This window comes from Centroberyx affinis, unplaced genomic scaffold, assembly GCF_046629955.1.
Source record: "Centroberyx affinis isolate AG114_WGS23_722 - 3 ecotype Tasmania unplaced genomic scaffold, CSIRO-AGI_Caff_v1 ptg000583l_1, whole genome shotgun sequence".
In the NCBI taxonomy this organism is placed as follows: domain Eukaryota; kingdom Metazoa; phylum Chordata; class Actinopteri; order Beryciformes; family Berycidae; genus Centroberyx; species Centroberyx affinis.
In genome coordinates this window covers 137,483-162,142 of record NW_027279223.1, presented here as the reverse complement: position 1 = coordinate 162,142, position 24,660 = coordinate 137,483, and the positions used below count along the sequence as shown (strand labels likewise).

At 43.2% G+C, this 24,660-nt stretch overlaps 1 protein-coding gene across 1 annotated transcript in view; it reads right to left on the bottom strand.

Moving 5' to 3' along the window:
• Positions 1–1,530: 1,530 nt before the first annotated feature.
• usp32 (ubiquitin specific peptidase 32) overlaps positions 1,531–24,660 on the bottom strand; it is a 67,189-nt gene continuing 44,059 nt past the window's right edge. Inside the window, exons 14-34 of the mRNA XM_071518491.1 lie at positions 24,275–24,453; positions 23,413–23,553; positions 21,965–22,082; positions 17,941–18,095; positions 17,442–17,523; positions 17,174–17,248; positions 15,636–15,774; positions 15,406–15,511; positions 14,324–14,497; positions 13,803–13,977; positions 12,269–12,420; positions 11,383–11,494; positions 10,413–10,612; positions 9,618–9,802; positions 8,625–8,711; positions 8,385–8,505; positions 6,084–6,275; positions 5,095–5,326; positions 2,815–3,251; positions 2,062–2,154; positions 1,531–1,729 (exon numbers count right to left, since the gene is read on the bottom strand). Coding sequence (XP_071374592.1) covers positions 1,556–1,729; positions 2,062–2,154; positions 2,815–3,251; positions 5,095–5,326; positions 6,084–6,275; positions 8,385–8,505; positions 8,625–8,711; positions 9,618–9,802; positions 10,413–10,612; positions 11,383–11,494; positions 12,269–12,420; positions 13,803–13,977; positions 14,324–14,497; positions 15,406–15,511; positions 15,636–15,774; positions 17,174–17,248; positions 17,442–17,523; positions 17,941–18,095; positions 21,965–22,082; positions 23,413–23,553; positions 24,275–24,453 — 3,329 coding nt within the window. The 3' untranslated portion in view covers positions 1,531–1,555. The remainder of the gene's footprint in view (positions 1,730–2,061; positions 2,155–2,814; positions 3,252–5,094; positions 5,327–6,083; positions 6,276–8,384; positions 8,506–8,624; positions 8,712–9,617; positions 9,803–10,412; positions 10,613–11,382; positions 11,495–12,268; positions 12,421–13,802; positions 13,978–14,323; positions 14,498–15,405; positions 15,512–15,635; positions 15,775–17,173; positions 17,249–17,441; positions 17,524–17,940; positions 18,096–21,964; positions 22,083–23,412; positions 23,554–24,274; positions 24,454–24,660) is intronic.

Sequence of the window (24,660 nt, the reverse complement as noted above, 5' to 3'; positions counted from 1 at the left end):
GATACATGGATGATTTTGGTGTCTACGTTCTCATCGCTTAACAGCTAAGTTGACCAATGAGACAATCTCCCAAAAACTTGGTGTACTCCTTTAAACTTCATGTGCACTTGTTCTGCCCTGCGCCTTGACAGTAACTTGAATAGTTGAGAAATCCAACAGGTGAAAGGTAGCTGTGCTAACGGCATGTTATCAAATGTCATTCTTGCGACAGCGCTGTGACGACGATAAGCGTGCACTGATGCCTTTGGGCGTGGCATTATGAGAGCTAAATATCCAAACTCAAGTCCTGACGAGTGGTTCCATTTTCTTACAATATAAACTATGGATCTGGAAGCAGTAGTGATGGGAACATCCTTAAATAAACCAAGCGTGCCTTGAAAAAAAAAAAAAATCACAACAATAAAAATAAATCTTTATAAAATAATGCATATGCAGAATGGAAAAAAAGAAAAAGAAAAAATGTTATGTATTCAACATATACTGTATATTATTCTTAAAGCGTCTCTTTGAAAACCATTCACTATGGCACCCGTCCGGAACAAAACCCAGATTCATACTCAAGCTTTTGAGTTTCAAAATGACTTCAAATTTGATCAATAAGTTATGGGTATACACAAATCAACATTGCACAAATCACCATATTTGGCAGTTGCGGGATGAAACACATTTTGGCAAAAAAAAGGGCCAAATTGATGTTGGTAACCTCAGGACTCGTGTGGACTGGTTCGTCCTAGAAGGGAGAGGGAGGTCTTTTGAAATGTGTGTACCATGTACCTCAATAGGAAGCATTGTTATTAATACTGTCACAGACTTTTAGGGATACAGTTGGCCAATAGACTGCAGATGTCGATGAGGTAGCACATGATTTTTTTTTTTTCTTTCCTAGTGACACTATCGCTACTGAGGAGCACAAATAAAACCTTTGGAGAACCATTTTTAAAAGCTCATTACAGTATCCAATATATTATCTCTATACTAGATACCAAATTTCACCATCGTGTCGATTGGTGGACATACTTTGACGGCTGAAAGTATGATACCAACACATAGGATCTTTAACTCTTCTATTCATTCAGACATCAACAGGTGATAAATGCACAACAAGGAAGCAACATCAGTTCATGTGTTGGCCATACTGACATACATTCAGAGATGCGTTAGTATGCAAGTATATGTTACATTTATTTCATGGCGTGGGCTGCCTTGTTCACAGGAACGAAGGGGGGGGGGAGTTTTGTTTCGTTGGGCTCGGCAAAGTGCGCCAGTTTAGTGCTTCCACTGGGGCTCAATTGTTCTCTTCGCAAAACCTTGCACAGATCCTCGTTTTTCAACCACTCGAGTGTAGAAAGTGCTGCGACGCATCCCTAAAACAAAAGAGACCATTGTCCCGATTGCGTTTCAACCGGCGTTCTAGTGATTTCGCGAGTTTGTGATTATTCATCGAAATGTTCCCGGCGCTTTCTCGGGCATAGAAGCGAGAGGGGGGGGGGGGGGGGGGGGGGAATCTGGACCAGAGACCAGGTATAGTGCTGGGCAACGGAAGACGATGTGCAAATCACTGGAGGACACAGTATTTTTTGTAGTCGGATTCAAAGTCTTCGTCCATGCTACTGGTGTCGGCCATCTTCTTGCCATCGGTCTTTGGCAGGAACTGGGAGTAATTGACTCCCTGCTGCTCGTAGAAGAGGATGTAGGCCGAGTCGGTGTCGATCTCCTCGGAGTGCACTTCCTGGGGAGCAAGACCACAAGGGTGTTTTGTCGGATATGGTCAAAGAACGTGAAGCGTGCTGTTACAATGTTTGTCTCGAAAGAGTGAAATCAAATCCAAGCTCAAACTGGAATCTTAAAAAGGGCTTCTCTTACACCATTAAATCTCATCAATCTGTGATGTTCAATGCATTCCAGGAGTGATTTTGTAATTTAATTTTTTGGTGTACCCATTTGGCTTGTCTACAGTTACCGATTTCCTATGCAAGGTACACCACCATAAGCTGTTTTTATTTTTAGGGTGGATCTTTCCTTTTAAGTCCTGAATTAGAAGATGTGACCCCGGTCTCTTACCTTGCAGCTGCTGTCATTGTAACAGTACCATTTCTCATTGGGGTTTTTGGCATAGGTCACATAGTGGCCTCCTCCCATGATTCCTGAATGGCACTGGGGAGACAAAAGAGGCTTCAGAACAGTGGCCAAGTCCCAGACCATCCTGATACATTTCTATACATTTTTGTAGCAGGAGGTACTTTTGGATGTACTCCCAGTTTTTGGTTCTAGTGCAGGTTAGAGCAGTTCTGTTGAGCTAATGCATTAGGGAAAACTAATTCTAAACATTGTTGCTTTATCTGCTTGTGTATTCTGTGGAAATTGTGCTAAATCTCAATCTACAAAGACATATAACATGTTTCGAATCAGCAGTATAATAAAAAGGATCTTATTTTTTCTGTGTGTACTTAATAATAATAACTTTTTTTGTATAGCACTTTTCTAAAAACAATGTTTACAAAGTGCTGTACATACAATAAAACCCAAAAGCAGTGATGTGAAACTACCACAATGAATGATAGAAAAATAAAAATAAATTACAAAAATATATATAATAGAAAATAGGAATAAAAGGTAATACAAGACATGAACAGGTACAACTAAAAATAAAACAAACCGAGATACAATTTAAAACAGATCGAACTTTACATAAAAGTGTGTGCCGAAACACAAGAAAGCAATAAAACGGAGATACAGGTAAGAGTAGGCTACACTACCGTTCAAGAGTCCTTCTATATTGGAACCTAATATAAATGTATGATGTGCGGTACTTACTGATATTGCATAGAGGTTGTACATGGCGTCCAGACAGACGTTGTCTCTGTGCTGTAGCAGTGAGTTGTCGGGGTCCATGCTGCTCTCCGTGCTGCAGTCTGAGCTCAGCCCGTTGCTGTCTCCGTTCATCAGGATCACATCACAGTGGCTGCTTGACGCCTCGGTGCAGGACGACGCCTCCGTAGCGGCCGCCTCTCCCGGCGCGGCGAGGCCCCCCTCCCCGCTCTCCGCCTGCGCCGCGCCGTCCCGGGGCTCGGCCTCGGGGTTGGCGGCCCCCTCCAGGTTCTCCTTGCTGTTGGAGAGGCGGTGCCTGCTGCCCAGCTGGGGGAGGCGTAGGCGGCCCGGCCTGCGGCCCCCGGCGCCGGGCTTGGGGCTGCCGGAGGGGCTGCCGGTTCGGCTGAGGGAGGGCGCCGACTTCCTGCTGGAGGCGGGCGAGGCTGTTGGGAAACCACAGGGTTGAAGACACTTCCTGTTGAGCTGGGCAAGCAGCTGCTCTACTGTTTTAGAAGGTTACATGAAGTCACGCTCCTAAGGCATTACATGGCATCATGAGCGCATAATGTGAATGTGGATGCTACTGAGAAGACACACATTTGCCCATATTTGCTGTTAATTCACATCTGCTGTATTTGAACCTACTTCCCTCTCACTGTTACATACTACATATATATTGATACGTTTATGTTTTTCCACCCATTTCATACTGCATATATTTCTTTTTTATATGTTATATGCAATATTCTCATATTGTGTATAGATAGATAGATAGATAGATAGATAGATACTTTATTCATCCCCTTGGGGAAATTCAGGTGTCCAGTAGCTCACACAATCTGTATTAACATATAACTATAGATTAGAGACAATACACGATAAAAGAAGGTAATGCAGCATGCACAGGGTTAAAAATCAAAATTACTTAAAAGCAAAGAGTCAAATAAATAAATAAATGAATGAATAAAAGGTGCCAATAAAAAGTACCACATAGTCCTTGAGGATTATTGCACAGAGTCCAGTAGTATTATTGCACAGAGTCCACATAGTCCTTGATAGAGTCAAGCCTACACAGAGTCCAGTAGTATTATTGCACAGAGTCCACATAGTCCTTGATAGAGTCAAGCCTACACAGAGTCCAGTAGTATTATTGCACAGAGTCCACATAGTCCTTGATAGAGTCAAGCCTACACAGAGTCCAGTAGTATTATTGCACAGAGTCCACATAGTCCTTGATAGAGTCAAGCCTACACAGAGTCCAGTAGTATTATTGCACAGAGTCCACATAGTCCTTGACAGAGTCAAGCCTACACAGAGTCCAGTAGTATTATTTCACAGAGTCCAGCAGCCAAGGTCTTATATTTATCTAGATTCATAGCATATATTTATCTAGATTCATAAACCCCCTAAATATAAATTTAGGGGGTTGAATACTAACAATGCAAAGGGCGAGACAAGGGGCATTTCTGGTGTTCTTGCATAGCAAAATGTTAAGTCCAAATTTTGCAATGAGACATTAACGCATGTTGCAGATTCATGTGTTTCAGGTAGAGGCCCTGCAAATACTGCTACAAACAAACAAGTGGCTGTTTCCGATGTGAAAACGGCAGAGGCACAGTCTGAGGACACTCTGGCTGAAGGGCATTATGGCATACAGCCATGCACCACATTACAGTGGTTGTTGTCATGGGTAACCAGGGGACAATTTGATGTAGGAGGTTGTCAAACTTTAATGCTGACACATATTCCTCTACAGTAGCCATGTTAAATACCCTGATCGGGGTCACTCGCTCCAGACAGAGCGTCTTTGCGTCCCCCTTGTGGATAAGTGGTTTATAAACTCAGACAGGCTCGAGGAGGCCTGCTGAAGTGCCTGCACTATCTAACCAGACAGCTTGGTAACTCGCATTAGGCCGTAATCACATAGGAGGCTTCTTTCTCCTGCTCAAATGCAAAGCAGCTCAAAAGGGCACAAGGAGCGTTGCATCATCCTCGCTGCTATGCGACACACAGTTTGACAACTTACAAGGTGTCTAATTAGCGTTAGCAAGATGACCTAGTAAGTAACAAAGGGGATGAGGTTGTTGAATTAAAAAAGGAGAAGAGAAAGTTAGAGATTGCTCTGCTCGCTCTTGAAGATGATGATGAAATGGAGCAGTTTTATCATCTCGTCCAAGAGTTCCACCTAGCTGTTTCAAAGACTATTATCAGATTGATATCATGTGTGGTGCAGCTAATGCATACCTTGCATTAACTACGCGCCGGGCTTCAAACCCGATCTGCGGCACTGACCTTTGGGGAGGTTGCAGAAGCCGGCGGGGGCGGAGATGGAGGACAGGTTGTCCTCGCCGACCCTCAGCAGGTCCTCGCCCTCGCTGCGGGAGTGGAGGCAGTGCTGCTCCAGGTCCCTCGGGGCCAGGAAGGCGCTGGGGTCGAAGCTCTCGCGCGGGAACTTGACGATCTTCTGGGACTTGATCCAGCGGCCGTTCACGAACTGGAAGCGCTTCAGGTGGACGATCTGGAGAGCGGAAGACATATGTATAACATGACAGAATGCTGCTATACAACATAATGCTTTAAGGCATTTATGCTGCTGTGAGCTATGTGCAGAGCTCTATACAAAGATCCCATGGCTCAAGATTTTTGTTTACCGACGGTTTTTCTGGGCAAAAATCATAATTATGCCAGTAATGACTAAGGCTGGGTATTGGCAAGGACCTCACAATACGATTGTATCACGATACATATTGCGATACATTGCAATACTCTATATAATTTACTGAAAATTAAAAAAATAGAGCTGAAAATACAACTTGCTGTGTACCACCTGGGTAGTCTAATATGTACATCACATTATATTGATAACTCAGCGGACAAATTGAGTCAGAACTATTTAATTCAAAGGGATCTGAGGGAAATCTAAGGACATTTTAAATCTGTTTAAAACATGAAACTTTTTTTTTTAATGTATCGATACGAGGGGCTGGAAAATCGATACGGTATCATGGAAAAAAATATTGCAATACTCAGCTGTGTCGATTTTTTTGCACAGCCCTAGTAATGACCCAGCTACATTAATGACATAACTTATAAAATCAATTCAGCACATCCCAGGCAAGAACTGCGTTGCTTTGTAGAACTTTGATTATATGTTTGAAGCAAAATGTTTTAAAGCAACTTCTGAAATGTGTGTCAAATGTGCGTCTGTTTCTGCTCCTCCAGACCAGATCAATCTATCAAAAGGGGATTGTTACATGGCTGATCTTCCCACTGACCAGTATGGGCGGCAGCCTCCAGAGGTCCAGCTTCTTGGTGGCCAGCCGGTGGGTCTTGCACTTGGAGCAGTAGTAGAGCTCGTCCTCGCCCAGCTCCTCCTCGCTGGTGAAGGCCTTCAGGCAGCTGTCCAGGCTGATGGGTTCGGCCTGGGCCCTGCGAGACTGCTCCACGCTGCAGTGCTCCTCCACGATCTGGAGGGGGGGGGGGGGGAGACGGTGATGCATGCGTTCACATTCAGTCAAATGAAAGGTGATGGGGAGCAGCCAAACGGCAGAGGGAAAGCAGCCACTTTGGAATCTGGCTGGCATCTTTTTCGGCAGAGCAAAGCGCTTTCTAAAGTTCAACTTCCTAGAGGAGACCACATGACGCTGACTTGTTTAGTGAGTGGACCAATCACAGGGAAGAAGAGGCGGGGTTTCATACTACATAAACAGCTGACAGTTTACGGTCAATGGAGAAACTAGCGGCAGAAAAGTTGGCAGTAGTTCTTACTCTGATGATGACTGTGTTGTGGAGTCTCTGCTAAGTGTTTGACAGTCTTTTACGAGAGCGGAATAGTGTGTGCACACCATGTCAGTTAGGAAATATACAAAGGACATGTACTTATGTATGCAAGCACACACACCTTAGTGACATGTATGACCATAGCATATTATTTACATATAATTTCAAATACAAACTAAAACAGTTTCTGAAGAGCAATCAGTCATGGGTAGTCATGAATGACTTTGTCTCTCTCTTTCTTTCTCTATTTCCTTGTTTTCTTTTCTTATACCAGGTTATCTTCTTTTTTTGGTACTATCTGTCTTATGTTGACAATGTCCTTTTGTGTGTGTATTCTATCTCTGTTGTATTGTATATCTGTTTTAACAGTGTTTTTACAAAAGCCCATCTAGGGACAAACACTGCAAATTAGCTTAGGCTATAAATGTTATGATATGTGACATCAGACTATTTTTGTTCAAATGTTCTATGTCTATGTATCTGTCCCTATTCAAATAAACATTGAAATGAAAATGAAAATAACATTTTCATCTTAAATCTACAACAACCGTTTTGCTATGTATCACTACCTCACTATCATCACTCTCATGTTGCTGCAAACTGACAGTGGGCAGCAGAAACCAACTCACTAGTGACTCTATGTGGTCAAGCCCAGAGCTACAGGAGCTTTTGTTTTGCATATCTGCTTATCTAACTAAGCTCTTATCTCAAAGCTAACATGATACAACAAGGACCAGCTCACACCACAGTCCACAGGTCATAAACCTGAATGTGTAGAACTGTGTGTTCTTGAACTATCAGTCACCGAGAGCGCCTGTCCCAGCTATCTCACTCCTAACATATACAAATGAAACCGAGATGACCGAGATAATGTAATTGCTTTTATGTTCTACGTGTTTTTCAAGAGGTTATTTCGGTTGTCTGCGATAATCAATTACAAGAGTGAAGGACAAAAAAGTCGAGGGGCGGCTAACGGCAGAGGCTGACTAATCGTGGAGACATGACACGGCAAAGGGACATTTATCAAAGTGAACTGTTGCTTCAAGCACATAGCCGTTCCTTCTGCCCTTTTCTCTACGATGTGACCGGCACATAAAGGTGAAAAGTTGATGATTAACACAATTCAGCCTATGGAGAAGAGAGAACTCAGAGGGCTACACAGGTGAAAAACTAATACCCATACTTATCTCAGACGTTCACTTAAAATCAAGTGGCTGCATACCAAAACACTCATTATCCACTTCTAGAACCTAGCCCTGTGGGAACTCAATGTATTCTGCAAGTTTCACAAAGCCAAATTCGAGACTTTTTATGGCCTTTTTAGTGCTACCTTGAATTGAATTTAAGTCCAATTTAAAAAACAAAATAAAGAAACAATGCTGGCAAAACCAACCTATTTCTGACTGAACATAGGGGACAAAAATTCTGAAAGCACAAAACAGCAATATAAGAAAAATTACATGTTAAGGGACATTAGGTCCAACTAAAGCATTTAGGAGGCATATTGTACTACTAACCCCATTCTGGATTAATCTTAGAGTGGACATGTAGCACAAAGACACCTGTCATTGCATGGGGAAAAACATAAGACCTCTAATAACTGTATTCAAGACATTTTGATACTTATGTAAAGCCTTGAATTTAGATCATTTCTTTTAAGACTTTTTAAGGACCTGCAGATGCCCTGCTGAAGTACAGTACAAATTAACTGTAGTTAGTACTTCAGTCATGTACAAGGCCTCATTTTGAGCTTAGGAGAGTGTGTGTGTGTGTGTGTGTGTGTGTGTGTGTCTCACCCTCTCCTGGGAGGTCTGGTAGCGGAGGTGCAGGGCAGTGGGGTCCCAGTCCACAGCGATGTAGGCGTTCCCTACCGAGGCTCTGTCCTCTGTACACTCTATCGCACAGCCGCGGCAGAACCTGAGAACCGCAGACAGTTGATATTGATACGTTCATATGAAGATAGGTATCTCCTCTTCCACTTAAAACAAACAGGAGCACAAAACAACTCAAAACGACTGTGTGAAGCGATGTCTCACCTGTACCAGGGGCACCAGGCGCATGAGTTGCCGTCCTTGCCCACCACCCGTAGCGTGAAGGGGTACTGGTAGCCCATGCTGTCATCACTGCAGGTTAACAGACCACAGGACACATCGTCATCCAACACTGACCGATTACAACACATGTGTCAAGCATAGGCCAAAAACAGGCTCTGGGGCAGTCAGACAACAAAATGTGCGGCTGAGAATACAGCATGTACCAAAGGTCAGATTTACATACACAAATTAGCCTATTCGTCAAAGGCAAATTAGCATGTTGACAGCTCCGAATGGCACTGACATATACCTGCTTCGGCTTTGAAGACTTCAGTATCAAGTCATGTACTGTGATGTCAGAAAATTAAGGGTGCGTTCATACTAGGGCTGAACGATTTTGAAAAAATATCCAATTGCGATTATTCTGACTGATATTGCAATTGCGATATGATTTGCGATATTAGAGGGAATGATCATTTTGACATCATTATTCTCATTTTCATTGAAAAACGTATTAAAATGATTATGGTGTGATTTTTGCGGGGATCTGTACCAAACAAAGATGTTTTCTTAAGTCTGTAGAATATGATGTGTAGGCCAGGACATCTCTGCAGCACCACAATATTTCATTTAAAATGGTATTTTGACACACATTTCGCCTTTAACGAATGCGATTTCGATAAAATTTCGATTAATTGTTCAGCCCTAGCTCATACTACACGTTTGTAACTGTGTATTCAAACTCTGGAGTGTTGACTGCTTTAGTTCAGTTCATTTGGGAAACAACAATGCGATGCTATAACTAACAAAAAGTTTTGATTTGTCTCTTCCTATGTGCCGAGAAGATCTCCCACCCGTGTCCATACCATCACCCAAATGATAGTAATTTGGACAAACAGTGTGAATCTCCAGCATCTTGATTAGTGGGGATAGGACCCTCTTTTGTGTGCATGTGGGCTTGTAGCTTTGTGTGTGTGTGTGTGTGTGTGTGCTGACCAGTCCTGGGCGTGGTTGCTGGCCTCCTGCGGGGGCAGCGGGCTGGCCAGCCGGGACACCTGGATCCAGACGGCGTCGTACAGGTCCTTCTTACTGGTGTGGACGGTGCAGGGGACGATGAGCGGCATGCCGAACAGACTGGGCCGGTTCTTCTGGGACGACAGGAAGTACAGCTCCGTGCGCATCTGGAAGGGTGGGGGGTGGGGTGGGGGGGGTGGTTAGGGTTAGGACACCGGCACACACACATACACACAACTCTGCCACCTACAGGTCCTGCATACACACAGCGTTTGCGGTGCTCTTTACAGTGTGTGTCAGATTTTCTCATCCCCATTCTAATAATATATTGTAATTACTATAATTGCTGTGAAATTAGTTGTGTCTAATGCTAAAAATAACTTGCCATAACAAACAACAGTCTCAATCATCTGCTTCATGCTTTTATTTGCAGTTTGAATGTGGTTGGGCTCAATTTCCGATAAAATTCCTCTTCCGGCTGACTGGTGACTTACACATGAAAAGTGGGTGGGACAAATAAATATACTACCATATGGAAACTCTGAGGAGTTATAGAATGCAGCGGAAATTATTCAATATCATAAATAATTCAGCCATACATATTTAGAGAAAATCTTGGGGTGCATTAAAGTGTAAAATGTGATCATTTGTTATCATTTGTCAACTAAGCACAATGGCTTCCACAGTATTCTCCAGGATCCATCCATCCATAAAAATAATTGTTTACATATACTGCAGTATGCCATATAGAGCTACGCAGCACGAAATAGCGCTCACCATCTTCCTGTGCATGGCGATGATGTAGCCGATGAAGGGGCTCTCCTGGACCGGGGTGATGTGGCCGTTGGCGACCCCGTTGGCCAGGGGCGTGTCCGGGCTGGAGGGCACCAGGGTGCTGGGCCCGCCGTTGGGGATGAGGACGGGCTTGTTGCCGAGGTGCCCGTTAGCAGCTGAGCCGTTGGCTATCGGGGTGACGTCTAGGAAAGGGGGCGACAGTGGACGATGGCGTCAAAAAATGTATGAGAAAATGGGTAACTGTTGATCCTTCCACAGGTAAATACAGTATGTAAAATTTGAGAGTGGAAGTAATTTTGACTAGATATGTTTACCATAGCACTGTGGTCTTTAAGAGCTAATGTCAGGTGAAATATTAAGGGTGAGAAACTATTAGTTTACATGGACTGCTGCCATACAGTGACGTATGGTGATCTATACAGCTAAATCTTTTTATGATGGTAAGACAACACATAATCTGGCATTTTACAATAAATCACACTGTTGTATGAATGTATATAATATGCTATAAGCTATATTTGCTAACGTTACTGTATTCTCCATAGAAGAGATTAAGGCAGCTGATCAACTAGGGAACCAGAGAGCTAAAATCACATTCAAATACAGTGATAATTGCCTGTCCTCATAAAGCGCTGTGGGACTGGACACAATCTGGACTTGTTGAAAATGTTACATTGCCAAATGAACCAAAATGAAACACAGTATGATTGTTACATGCAAGAGAAAATCACAATCAATTTCAAAGTTCCAACGGGGGTTACTGTAGTCCAGTAGCAGTGCATTTATGACCACAAACACAAAGAGATGGATGAAAAAGCAGCTCTCGCAGATGAAGCTCTCACTTTAAATAGTAGTCCGTATATGATTTGGCATCTGCGGTGATGCCTTAAAACCTTAAAACCAAAACCTAAACACTGTCTCTGTCCAAGTCCTTTTCAGTGGACAGCCTCACCTGTCAGTGTGGGCGAGGTCAGTGATGTGGGTGAACCTGGCACTGGGATCTCAAATGCACACAGGAAGCCGTTGACGGACAGGCGGACCTTCTGGTTGTCCTGAGGAAAGTTCTACACACAGACCACATGGAAATCACACACTACATCAGAGTGGTTATGTGAAGAGTGAATTGCACCGCATGTGTAGATGGAGTAACTCGCATTGTATCATTTATGTTGGCCAGAAGGTGTGCTGATGTGTCTGAAGAGCCTGTAGGATTTTCATTAGGTCCTTGTTGATCTGCCATGTCTGAAATGCCTGTGGTAGTAACCTTTACAGAGCAGCTGATACTAGTTTTCACTGCAGTTGCATTGGAAGTTTGTATATTTCCATTTCACATTTCTCTACAATTCAAATAGCTTGTGGAACCGTAGCAGGCCTTGCTAAGCACTGTTACTGAATTGAGCTATTATTGCTGATTTGATTTTATATTATTTACTAAAACGCTCACAGCTTGCAAACATGAAACTAACACTAAGCTAGTTTTCACTTGCTCATACATGGGGAAGTTTACACAAGTTTAAACAAGGTTGCTTATGAATGCTGATTTGCTATCTCTGCCGTTGTACCCGAGTGACTCCACCTCTTTTTCAAGAGCAAGCAGAGCAATTGCAAACGTCATCCCCTTTGTTATTTAAGCTGTGCTAGATAATGCTAATTACATAGCTTGCAAGTTATCAAACTATGTGTTGCATAGCAACCAGAATGATGTAAAGCTCCTCGTGCCTTTGAGCTCTTGCTCTCTCTGTTACTAGTGACGCTCACAGCTGAGCTATGCGTTTGAGCACGAGGAAAAAAAGCCTCCTATCTGATCCCAGCCTTATCCAACACAGCGGCCACAGTACCTTGATGTTGGAGGTGTGGACCTCAGCCAGGAGGATCTGCTCGGGCTTCAGGCTGCACAGTTCGCTCAGCTGTTTCTTCAGCCCTGTGTACTTCTCATCCATATTTAACCTCAGGCCGTAGCGCACCGGAGTGGAGCCATCCAATTTAATGACTAGACACACAAGCACACAGAGAGTTAGATGCGATGCAGGTTTTGATGCAAAAACTAAAAAAACAACACAAACGACAATCAGAAACCTAATGCAGAAATACCGTAATTATGAATGGTGACTTCCCACAGAGGAACTTTTGAATAAATTATGCTTGTACGCTAGCAGCAGAGGACAAGGTTGATTTCATTTTCATTCCAATTTATTCAGAAAGTGGAGTGGAAAAAAGACTTTAATTTCCAAGCCACGCTCAAATAACTGAGAATGAATGCTCTGTCATAAGTCAATGAATAGCTGTTTCAATTTACATGTGAAAGTGAATGACTTGGAGATAAATGGACTTGAAGCCTGATTCTGGCACAAAGCCCAGTCCATCACTTCTCTCTGCTTTTAAACCACTCACACTTTTGTATGATCTAAATGGACAACATTGATATATGCTTTAAGGCAACAGTGCCAAGGGCAAAAATATTACTCATGCCAATCATAAAATCACATCAGTAATCTTGGACTATATAATCACTTAGGCGGCAATTCAGAGTGGACATAAGTCATGCCGGTATGCTTTTCAGGATTCAAACCGCAGCATTATCTGCGGTATTAAGGCTTCTAGGACAGCTGTATATGTAAGGTCAGGTCTCCCTTAAATAGAGCTATGTCTTTGGCTTGCAAATGATGATAGATACACACTTTTGAGCCAAGGTATGCCTATTAGGTTGATTCATAATAACAACATGGGGAATTGTACTTTCAAAGTAGACATCATACTCATAAAAAAATAAAAAACAATATTGTACTAAATTGATCCTCCACCCTTCAGCACATATGCCATTTCACACTAGGCATAAAAATAACTAGAACTAGAGCTCAATTCATATCTCTACATATAATAGGTAAGTATTTTAGCAACTTATAGGGCTATAAGACTGTTGCTATTAGGTCACAAGGCAATCCAAGAGTAGCAGAGGAGAAAAACTATGAGTTTGGCGGAATAAGTCTATTAAAAATGCATGCTATTTTTCCTATAAATTCATTTTTAAGCTTGCCAGAAGGTCCAGCATCTCCATGTGCTGCTGTGTCTAAAAGCATGTAGGATTTTCATTAGGTCCTTGTTCTGCCATTTCTGAAACACCTGTGGTAGTAACCTTTACAGACCAGCTGATGCTCCTGCTGATGCTAGTTTTCATGGCAGTTGCGTTGGAAGATTGATTTTTTTCCAGTTCACATTTCTATACAATTCAAACTGCTGGTGGAAGCGTTTGACTAGCGAGTAGAAGATTCATTTCTAGTTCCCTGAAAAGTTAGGTAGGTCATTTTACAACATTAGATTGTTTGATTTAGGTTGTGCATTATGTTTGATGGACTAAGTGGGCTCAATCCTCACCGGTGATCTCCAGATGCATGGAGCTGTCCATGGGCAGGGGCAGAGACAGGAAGTTGAAAGGGTCGAAGCGGGCGCTGATGTGGCCGCAGGTCTTGCACTTCACCTGGGACTTGAGCTGACCGTGGAACAGATCCACCACGATGGAGCGGTTCCTGCGCAAGTGGTTCTCCCATGCCTTTAGGCCGGAGGAACATGAACACACACACACAGTGGTGAGATCACACACTGCTAATCCTACCTTCAAGCCATCAGAAAACAAAGACACATGCATCTACCTACCCCCCCCCCCCACCCCACCCCACCCATTAACAGTACATCAATACAGCCACATTACCAAGTTGTTGAGTCCTTCAAGAAGTACTTAGCTGATGGACTGACTGTTATTGACTACTCCTTCTTCCTGGCCACCACAGGATGCAACAGCTGTATACTTCCTTAACATCCTTTATATACTGTATATATATATAATCTTTCTCTTTATTGTAGTTAGATAGCCATTGATCAGCAGTGTGGATTCTGACCTCGGAGGCCACCTCCCAGTCGGGCCGGCCGTCGCTGTCCTTCAGCTCTACGTAGGGCTTGTCGTGGACTCGGTTCAGGTCTTCGTGGAGGCCGTCCAGCAGGAAGGCCAGCAGCTCCTGGGAGTCCTGCTGCTGGAAGCCGTTGAAGCGCGGCGCGTACTTTGCTATCGTCCACTGGAGGGGAAGCAATAATATATAATAGACTTTACTTCTTACTTGCTTCAAGAGCACTTTTACAAAGTGATTTGACAAACAAATAAAAGCGTATTCATAAATTCAAACAAGTGAAGCAAGAGGCCACCACAAATAAAGGGATAAGAATGGAGGGCAAAAAACAACAGGGGAAGAGACATCACATAAAAGCAAGTCCATAAAATAAATTAAGAAATTATTTAAAAGATGACAGTGATTCTGCCAGCCAAGGCTCCTCAGGCAGATCGTTCCAAAGCCAAAAACTTGGTCGCCTTTAGTCTTCGACTAGACTTTGGCTCACAGGGGGTTAAAAGGTCTGTGATACAGCTTGGCGCCAGACCTAACCGTGCTTTAAAAAGCGATCAGTAAAATCTTAAAATGAATTCTAAACCTAACAAGTTTAGAGATTTTGTCTGTATGTGCCAGTTAAAATCCGAGCTGCTGCATTTTTAACAAGCTGTCAAAGAAATTGATGCCGGAATAAAGAGAGTTAGAGCAGTCTAAAGGTGAGAGACGCAGACCGTAGACAATTAATAAACAATATGTAATTGTGTGACAGTGTCAACATTACGAAGAATTCATTGATTTATTTAACAAGGCAGGTCGGTTAAGAGCTAATCGTTACAAACAATGGCCTGGCAAAAAAGGCAAAGGCCTTTGTGAGGAGAAGAGTTATGGATCAAAAATGACACCCGCCAGAGAGACGTGACAACCAGACCCATAAATCACTAACTGATAAGGACAGGCTGCGGCAGAATGGCAGCTGGGGAACAACAGGCATTATAATAAGGCAGAGAAGCATGGCAGACTGTAAGGCACAAGGGCGACTAACACACAGACGCATTTGAATGAATTTCACGCATGGGGGGGGGGGGGGGCGCGCCGCTCACCCTGAGTTTGAGCGGAGCCACGTTCTTCTGCGTCCCGCTCCACAGCTCCATCACCAGGTCGCCGTAACACTTGGCCATGTGACCTCGCATCCCGATGGGATTGGTTCTGGAGGGGGCAGGAAGAAGACAGGCTGAGTCAGTGAAGGGCTTCTGTCAAAGATTTACGCCACGCTGATACTTTCAAACAGTAAGACACACACACACACACACACACACACACACACACACACCTATTGAGCTCATAGAGGTGTCTCCCTGAGATGAAGTAGTCGGTGAGAGGCTTGGTGTTGCTCACACACTGGATACTGGAGTTCATGAAGCAGGTGTTGCCGAGGTTGCTGAGGCCAGTGGCGCCTTTCTCTGTAGGAACTGGCATGGAAAACGAGGAGGAGGAACTGGTTAGATTTTGAAGCAACACGTGAACCCTGAATGTCTTTTACTGTCATACATATGAGAAATTGTTAAAATACCAATGAAGCATCTGGAATAAACTAGAATAATACACCAAAACAAGCCCGGTTGTTAAGTTCCAATCACACCTTAAGTTTGTTTTCCATAGTCTGAACCACTGTGGACGAGTTTACTTTGGTACATTTTTGTTAAAACAAATCCAATTCCAGTCCCTATAACTTTAGCTACTGCTGCTTTGTTGTAATTCCCCTTCTCTGCAGTTTATACCAAATAGCAAAATGAAGAAATAGCTGAATATTAGCATCAGTCCAGACTGAATATTGACTTTGTTCATAGGAACCAACAAAGGGGTGGCTTTTTTGGGGGTTTTTGGGTCCTTTTGTGTCCTGTAATTGGTTCAGTTCAATTGGTATGTCCTTGCTCTTCACAAACCACACCACAGTTCTCTTGGCACAGGACTCAGACTCGCATTTTCAGGAGTCTCAGTGTCTCGACTTACAAAACACTCTTGAGTAATAATCCATAGATCACCATTCCTTGCATCGACTTTGAAAGGACATACAACACAGAATGAGCAGTAAACTTCACTCATGGTGGAACGTAATGATAAAGATAAATGTAGCAAATACCAAAATAGGCACACGTAGGATGAGTTTTTAGTATGGAAGAAAAGCAGTGCATATCTTTCACGGTGTTTGCGGGGAACATATTTGCACCGTTGATCAGTATTGTACCATCAAGGTCATAAGAGGAGGAATGACAGTGCATCAAGTTACGCTGTGTGCCAAAGTGCCATCTCCCTGTCAGTGTTTCCATTCTCTCTATGACATTTAGAGGTCTAGACTGACCCTGCTGAGCCTGGCATGGCTCTGTCTGTCTCTGTAATATTGTGGGCCAGATGAGGCCAGGAGCCATGTCCTTGAAGTGAAACGGGTCTAAAAAAAAAAGTTATTAGCGAAAGAATCCCCAGAATTACCCAGAATTAATTTAAACCGTGATCTTTTGTTACAAATTCTTATTAATTCATATGCATTTTCAATCGCTGGCCCCCCATTTTGTCATTAAACACTGGTTTCTTATAGACAGTATGCTTTAATGGGTCTTTTTCTCACAGTTGAAAATATGGCCCCTCAACTGTAGTTGTCTATAATAATGCACAATTAAGATCTCATCAATCAGAACGTGGTTGGTTAGAGGAATACAAATTCAACTTAATTCCCATACATCATGGTATTCCCTAAGCCATGGATACTGTATGTCAATCAGTATTTGTAAGCAAAAACAACAAAGAAAACCAATTTTCTTGTCTGTTGTCATACAGACGTACATCAGGCTCATTCACCCTCCTCCAGCTTACCTTTGTGTCTGTCCATCTTACTACTGTTGGCAATGAAGGACATTTCCTCAGGCCAGCTCATGTCTTTGTTCCTGACTGAGAGGGAAAACAAGAGATTTTTTCCTGATTAAATCATTTTAGTTCCACTTTCAGGTGGCATTTTTTGTAATTACCAATTATCTATGAAGATACTTGACTGATTCAGTACTGATAAGAGCTTAATTACTTCTAGAGAGAGAGGGAGATAGGGAGAGAGAGAGGGAGAGAGAGAGAGATGTTTCACACGTACCCTCAATAACTAAGTGCTGGTCATCCTGAATCTTCAGACTTTCCAGTGTGTGGTCTTCATCGTCCAGGAGGGTGAGGTAGTTCTGGAGGCCAAAACAGTGGGAAGGAACATAAGTGTCAGTGTGAAATCTGTATGAAATGCCAACAGACTAATACAATTATTTTAGGGTGGGTTAGCAGTTGCTTAAGGCAGGGTGACCCACCGCTCCTATTCAGTGGTAGGAGAATCTCACTTATTGCATTTAAATGAAGAATTAATAAAAAAGTTAAAAAAATGTTGAATAATTAAATGAAAAAGCAACATTCCATTGCATGTTTTACAGATTTTATGTAGCTGTGGCAAGGGAGAAACCTCCATCATATGGGCAGCATAGTCTGGGCAATATCTGGTATTTAATAAGAACCCAATATCGGCCTCATATATCAACAAACCAATATATCTGTCTAACTCCAGGATGAAAGCAGTGGGGGGGGGATAGAGTGAAGGTTTTGCTGCCCACCTCACTGTTATAGAGCCAGAGTCTCATGTCCTCCTCCTTGATGCGGAGTCTCTGGGACAGGTAGAGGTGGATGTCCTTGATGGTGGCCATGCGGCTGAAACAGCCCGTGTAGGCCAGCACCCGCTTCAGAGGAGCGTTGGGGGAGGGCACGCTACCTGCTGGGGTACAGAAAGAGGAGAGGAGGTCATTACATTCGCACACTGAACCATACACACCATGAGAACAGCATTTCAACTTGCAGTGCTGTGCATTTGAGAAAGCAAAAAACCCCTCAAGTAGCCAAACTCCTGTGTTCGTGGTCCAAAATTACCACCAGCCAAGCACCAAAGGCTGGTAACTGTTTGGGAGAAAGTTTGTTTAACTCTTACGTTTTTGATTCATCACTTTCTGTGTGGAGAAGTGACCATTCCTGACAGAAGAATTAAATTTGGACGAGTCAATTTTTACATAAAAATCTTGCCTAGTGCAGCTTTAAAGTGGACCGTGCTGCTGCTCTACATCTAGAGCCACATAACAACCAGTTAAAAGCAAAAACAAATCGTAAAGACACTACTGCATACCACTGTATCCACTGTGTAATGCAATGTAATTGAATAATGTATTCTCTGTGTATTGCTGGTGTGTTTGGAATCTGGCTTGTTGCTATGTCAAACACACTTGCAGTCTTGTATGCACATGCTCACAGATGCAAACAATCACCGACATCTACTGCACCCACAGTGGACGTCAACATCAACAATAGCATTCTGCTGATTGAGGATTAGTTGTAAGGAAGCAGCAAGAAAGGGCTATTTTGTGAATCAACACAGACTTGATTGATCATTCAACTCATTAGTGCACTTAGTGGACTCAGATTGGATTCAATCAAATAAACAACCAATCAATATTAGTCCAGTTAAACAATTAATAAAAAACTACCCTGAACTGATTATTGGTTTTAAAGTCAATGCCAAAACAAGCGATTTTAATGTTTGATTGTCAAATGTTACAAAGTTCAATCAATATACCGCAATGTTTTTTCTATCAACACAGCCTTGCTATTCAGTATACCACAAAATGAACCACCTTCCCTATATTTTCTTATTCCAGTGCTTCACAATTGTAGACCTGCCTCAGACTGTCAGGAGTATATTCTGAAGAATGTGATGCATTGGTGAGATCCATGTTAGATATTTGGCCTGAGCGTGGGGTTCAATGCCCGGCGGTGATATGCAAGAGGTGCTGCTCAGTCGGTGTGTGACTGATGGAGGCCAACGCTCCGCTGGGGCCTGAAGTCTGTGCTGTGGCCAGAAATGTGATAGCCGGACTTGATTTAGATCAGCACTCTAAGGCTGGGTGCTGATGCCACATAGTGCCGGAGTGCGCGTCCCCAATCTGATTACACTGTGCACATCTCTGCTTTATGCTTTGTCATCAGTCATTGTTTTTGGTTAGTCATATTCTGTATACAGCTGCACCTGATATGCATTACAAATAAGAAATTCATGCGAGGGAATAATATACAGCATATCAAGGCTGGGATCAATTCTAGTTTCAATTATTTAATTACAGAGTGAATGACAGGCTTTGTATAGAGTGCGTTGGTGTTCCATTGTGAGGAATTTGGACTTGTGGAATTGATTGAATTAAAGCGACTAAATTTGGTACAGCTTCAGCTGGCATTATGGTAGTGCAGCCTACATAAAAGAGTGTGACAGGAAAGGAAGGTTTAACTTCCTGGCATCATTCCAGGTCGTGACAGAAAGACCTCATTTATACCTGGTACAACAATGCGATCACGCCCTTGCATTTACCCCGCTACTTATATTCGTCTGTATTCTGTCTGCATTGTGATCGCATCTCATTTTTGGCAAAGCAGACGAATCGATGGGGAGGTGGCAACATGGCAGGAGATGTTATTGTACAGCCTGGACGTTGCTGTGGAAGGACTCCTCTTCCGTGACTCATAGCAACAATCTTTCTACCCGCGGCAATGAGGTTTCTACCTGCGATACCTGCATGCCTACTTGTGGCGATTACATTTTTACCAGCAGCGAAGACGTTTCTACCCGTGGTGACGACGTTTCTACCTGTGGTGATAATGTTTCTACCTGCCGTCAGGATGTTGCTACCCGCAGCGATGGCTTTTCTACCCATGGTGAGGCCGTTTCTACTGCAGTGATGTCTTTCTTACCCGCGGTGATGATGTTTCTACCTGCTGTCAGGATGCTGCTACCTGCCATGATGGCTTTAATACCTATGGTGAGGACGTTTCTACTGCGGCAATGATGTTTCTACCTGTGGTGATGAGGTTTCTACCTGCTGTCAGGATGCTCCTACCGGCCGTGATGGCTTTCCTACCCATTATGAAGACATTTCTACCTATGGTGATGATGTTTCTACCTGCTGTCAAGATGCTGCTACCTGCCATGATGGCATTTCTACCCATGATGAGGACGTTTCTACCTATGGTGATGTTGTTTCTACCTGCTGTCAGGATGCTGCTACCTGCCACAATGACTTTTCTACCCATTATGAAGACATTTCTACCTATGGTGAGGATGTTTCTACCTGCTGTCAAGATGCTGCTACCTGCCATGATGGCATTTCTACCCATGGTGAGGATGTTTCTACTGCGACGATGACATTTCGACTTGTGGTGATGATGTTTCTACCTGTTGTCAGGATGCTGCTACCTGCCATGTCTTTTCTACCCATACTGAGGATATTTTTACCAGCGGCGACAACGTTTCTACCCATGGTGATAATGTTTATACCTGCCGTCAGGATGTTGCTACTCACAGTGATGGCTTTTCTACCCAAGGTGAGGACGTTTCTACTGCGGTGATGTCTTTTCTACCCATGGTGAGGACGTTTCTACTGCGGTGATGTCTTTTCTACCCATGGTGAGGATGTTTCTACCTGCTGTCAGGATGCTGCTACCTGCCTTTATGGCTTTTCTACCCATGGTGAGGACGTTTCTACTGCGGCGATGATGTCTGTACCTGCAGCGATGCCGTTTCTACCTGCGGTGAAGACATTTCTACCCATGGTGAAAATGTTTCTACCCACCGTCAGGATGTCTCTACCTACGTTCATGGCTTTTCTACCCCTGCCGACTACGTTTGTACCTGCAGCGATGATGTTTTAACCCGTGGCAGTGACGTTTGTTTGATGTTTCGACCCACGGTGATGTTTCACGGGGCAATGATCGTATTTTAATACCAGGTGTAAATGGGATCAAACACACAAACACTCATTTGAAATGAACATGAGCTAATATTAATTCACATCTTTACTTTTCTAATGGTATGTAACATGGCAAGGTATGTGATTATATTTTTCTGAAAAGCATGACAATAACATTTTTCCTCATGAGTTTGTCATGTCTTTGACAGTTCAGTCAGAGTCAGATTGACAGGCCCCTTTGCGTTTTCTTTCCGAAAAAGTCAATGATTAATAGATTGTATCTAATCATGTCTGTCTATAATTTCTACTAAATGTATAATGAGTTTAGTACTAGTTTTATCATAAACTTTAAACCTGAAATTGAACACTGAAATTTCTGGATTCAATAATTCAGTGTTTTTTTTTTGCCGAGTTCTCATTTTCAGGTGTCAAATTTCAAGTCAAATTGCTCTAAATGACTGCACTATCCCAAAACTTGATAGAGGAACACAGTCATGTGCTAAACTTTTCCATATGCTGTGTTTTAAACATTTACACTGCCTGTGTAAAGCACTTGAACATATAGTATGTTGTTAAACCTAGGACTTGAAAAGCAAGGTCTGTGGAGATAGAAAAAGGTCTGATCTGAGCAACTTTTAGAGTGATCAGTAGCCTTTCCCCTTCATGGGCCATTGGTTCATTCCACTGCCCACTCCAGAGCATTGCGTGGGCTGGATCAGTCCAATCAAGAAGGATTAGGAAGGGGAAGGGTTCGCTCAGTGAAGCGTTGCCGACGGCTTGCTCTGGTCTTGCTGCAGGCTTACGTTACCTCGTGGTGGGGGTAAATACGGTGGGAACATTCGCAGGCTGGTCATACCCATATTGACCCAGATGTTGGACTGGGGGGAGCGCGAGGCCGGCTGCTGGCGGAGGAAGAGGAGGTAGCGGGGGAAGAGCTCCAGCTCTGACTGGCCTGTCTTACTCTGCTGGATCACCTGGAGGGATGGAAGGAGAAGGGACAGACAGAAGACAAAGTAAAGGTAGTTAAGAAACAAATTCAACAGCTGGGCTGGTAAGACATTCAAGTTATGGCCCAAAGTTTTCTCCATGACAAATAAGATGGAACTTGGGGAATTTGGGTCGCAGTAGCAGCAAAAGTACAGCAAAGATACTATATATGAGAATATAAAAAATGAGGGTCATAAATATTCACAACCCACAATTTCAACACTACATGTTAAGCAGAAATGCATGTTCCAGAAGGAGCTGTTCAAGAAGCAATATGATTTCACAACATTTTAAACATTGTTGAAGAACTGTATTACCTAGTTCTTTCTAATATTAAGAAGAAATGTCAGTGGAGGCTCCAAAAAGTTTCCATTTGTAAATATGTAAATCACTGAATGGATGAAGTATAATCACATAGAGGTAATATATGAAATGACAATATAAACTACTACTACTCAAAATTCCCTCCTGTCCCCTTTAATCGTGTAATGGGCTCCTTTAAAAACAGCGAGAATGTACTAATAGTAAGGGTGGCCAGTATAAATTTGCGGTTTGGATTTTGACTATACAGCATCTACTGGCGGAGCCTCATCAATTCACATGACCTGTCCAAATAGTTAGGCTATACTGTATATAATAGGCTTGTTTAGAAATGCAGGAAGAGAAATGACAACCAAAATCCCAACAAAAGACAGGAAGGGTTTATACATACTATAAGTGTGTTTATACAACATTTGTTTCCGATCATGCATTGTGATTGGACGAGAGGTGTTCCATGTGTGCTTACAACTGCAGTATACAAACCTTTACCATATAACTCCAACAGTATCAACCCTTGAACTATGAACGGAATGAATTACACAAAGTTTAGCAACAGGGAACTACTTCTTTGCTGGTGGAGGGCCAGCCATAAAATGGCTAAATTAAAACCCAAAGCTTGTATCTTTGTTTAATGTTTGATACTACTGTAAAATTGTTGTAAATGTTGTATAAAAGCAATAACATGATGGAGGTCATGCTATATCGTGGTTATTGGCACTGATGTGCTGTGGTTGTAGGAACAAGGCTGCAGACCACAGCACAACAACCATGATATAGCACAACTTTTTGTTATTGTTTAAATCTATGTAAGGACATGGTTCTGTGAGTCTGTGACGCCATTGAAATTGTAAGAAAATCCAATAAACGTTGATGTACATACTATTATTGTCCATGCTTTTAAATTATAGTGATATGAATCCATGAGTCCATACACATACATAGAGATAGCTAATCAGGTAAATCAGCTGATGAGTGCACAGTGGTGTGTTTGCTCACCGGTCGCGGCAGGCTGAGGTTGGCACCGTACCAGTGGTAGAGCGCCCGCCAGACCGGCTCTGGCACCGTCTCAAAGTCTCTGCCGGCCACCAGCTGCAAGGAGCGCTTTAGCCTGCCGCCCTCCATGGTTAACGTAGGCGCCTGGGGTTGGGGTTGGGGAGTGGGGTTGGGGAGTGGGGTTGGGGGGGGGGGGTCAGAGCACAAACATCAACGCGTGGACAAGTCCACAAAACACACATTCCTGCCGTCTTGAATTACAGATAATAGAGATAGACATTATCCTAATGCTGGCCGGCCGCTGTCATTAGAGCAAAACGCAGAGATAAGACAATGGAGAAAGGAAGCGCCATCTGGTCCCTGAGAGCCTTTGCCAGCGGAGTGGGAGGAGCGGCTCCCAATTAGAATCTCAGATAGTTTCTTTCTAGTCAAAGGCAATGCCTTGCCCAAAGCAGCTGGCAAAAATATTCTGCTAACATGTCGTTTCCTTGTTTTTTTGTGCTGAAGATTGCAAAGGTGGAAAGATGAACACTTTCATTTTTGTCAAAATTTTGGTTTCAAAATGTTTCAAAATGGATTCAAAATGTAGGTGTTGTGAAGGCCTTTGAGAGTGTAACTGTGACTAAGGATTATACAAATACACCTGACTTGACTTTGCATGGTCCGGTGTGTGTGGGAGACGGCAAGCACACACAAACACAAATAAACGAAAACCTATACTCAACTGATTAACCTGCAGTGTAGCTCTCTGCCTGCTTCTTACACTCATACAAACCCATTCAGTCCAGTTGACTCTTACCATTGCTCACAAGCAAAATGACACAGTCCCACACACACACACAAAAACACGTACGCGTTCCCCTACCTTCATGGGGTCGGTATTGACCAGAGACTGGTTGTCGATGGCTCCAGGTCTCTGTGCTGCCAGCTGGGAAGGGAGGTGGCCGTTGGCTCCAGAGAAACACTGGTTGTTGTTGTCGGACACGTTGTGTTGACGGGCAAAACAACTCTCCGCGGCAGAGGGAACGACTTGGGGGCTCATGGCTGGTGGGGTTGGGGATGAGTGGGTCACAATGCCAGGCCACACACACAAAAAATACAAAGAAAACAGAAACTTTTAGATATAGCAAGTTTAGGGATGGGAACCAAAATTCCGTATATTAGAGATACCAACAGAATTTTGCTGGTACCAATTACTATTGAAAGGCTTTGAGAGAGCCTGGTATCAATTTTTGGTTCCTTTGACGTTAA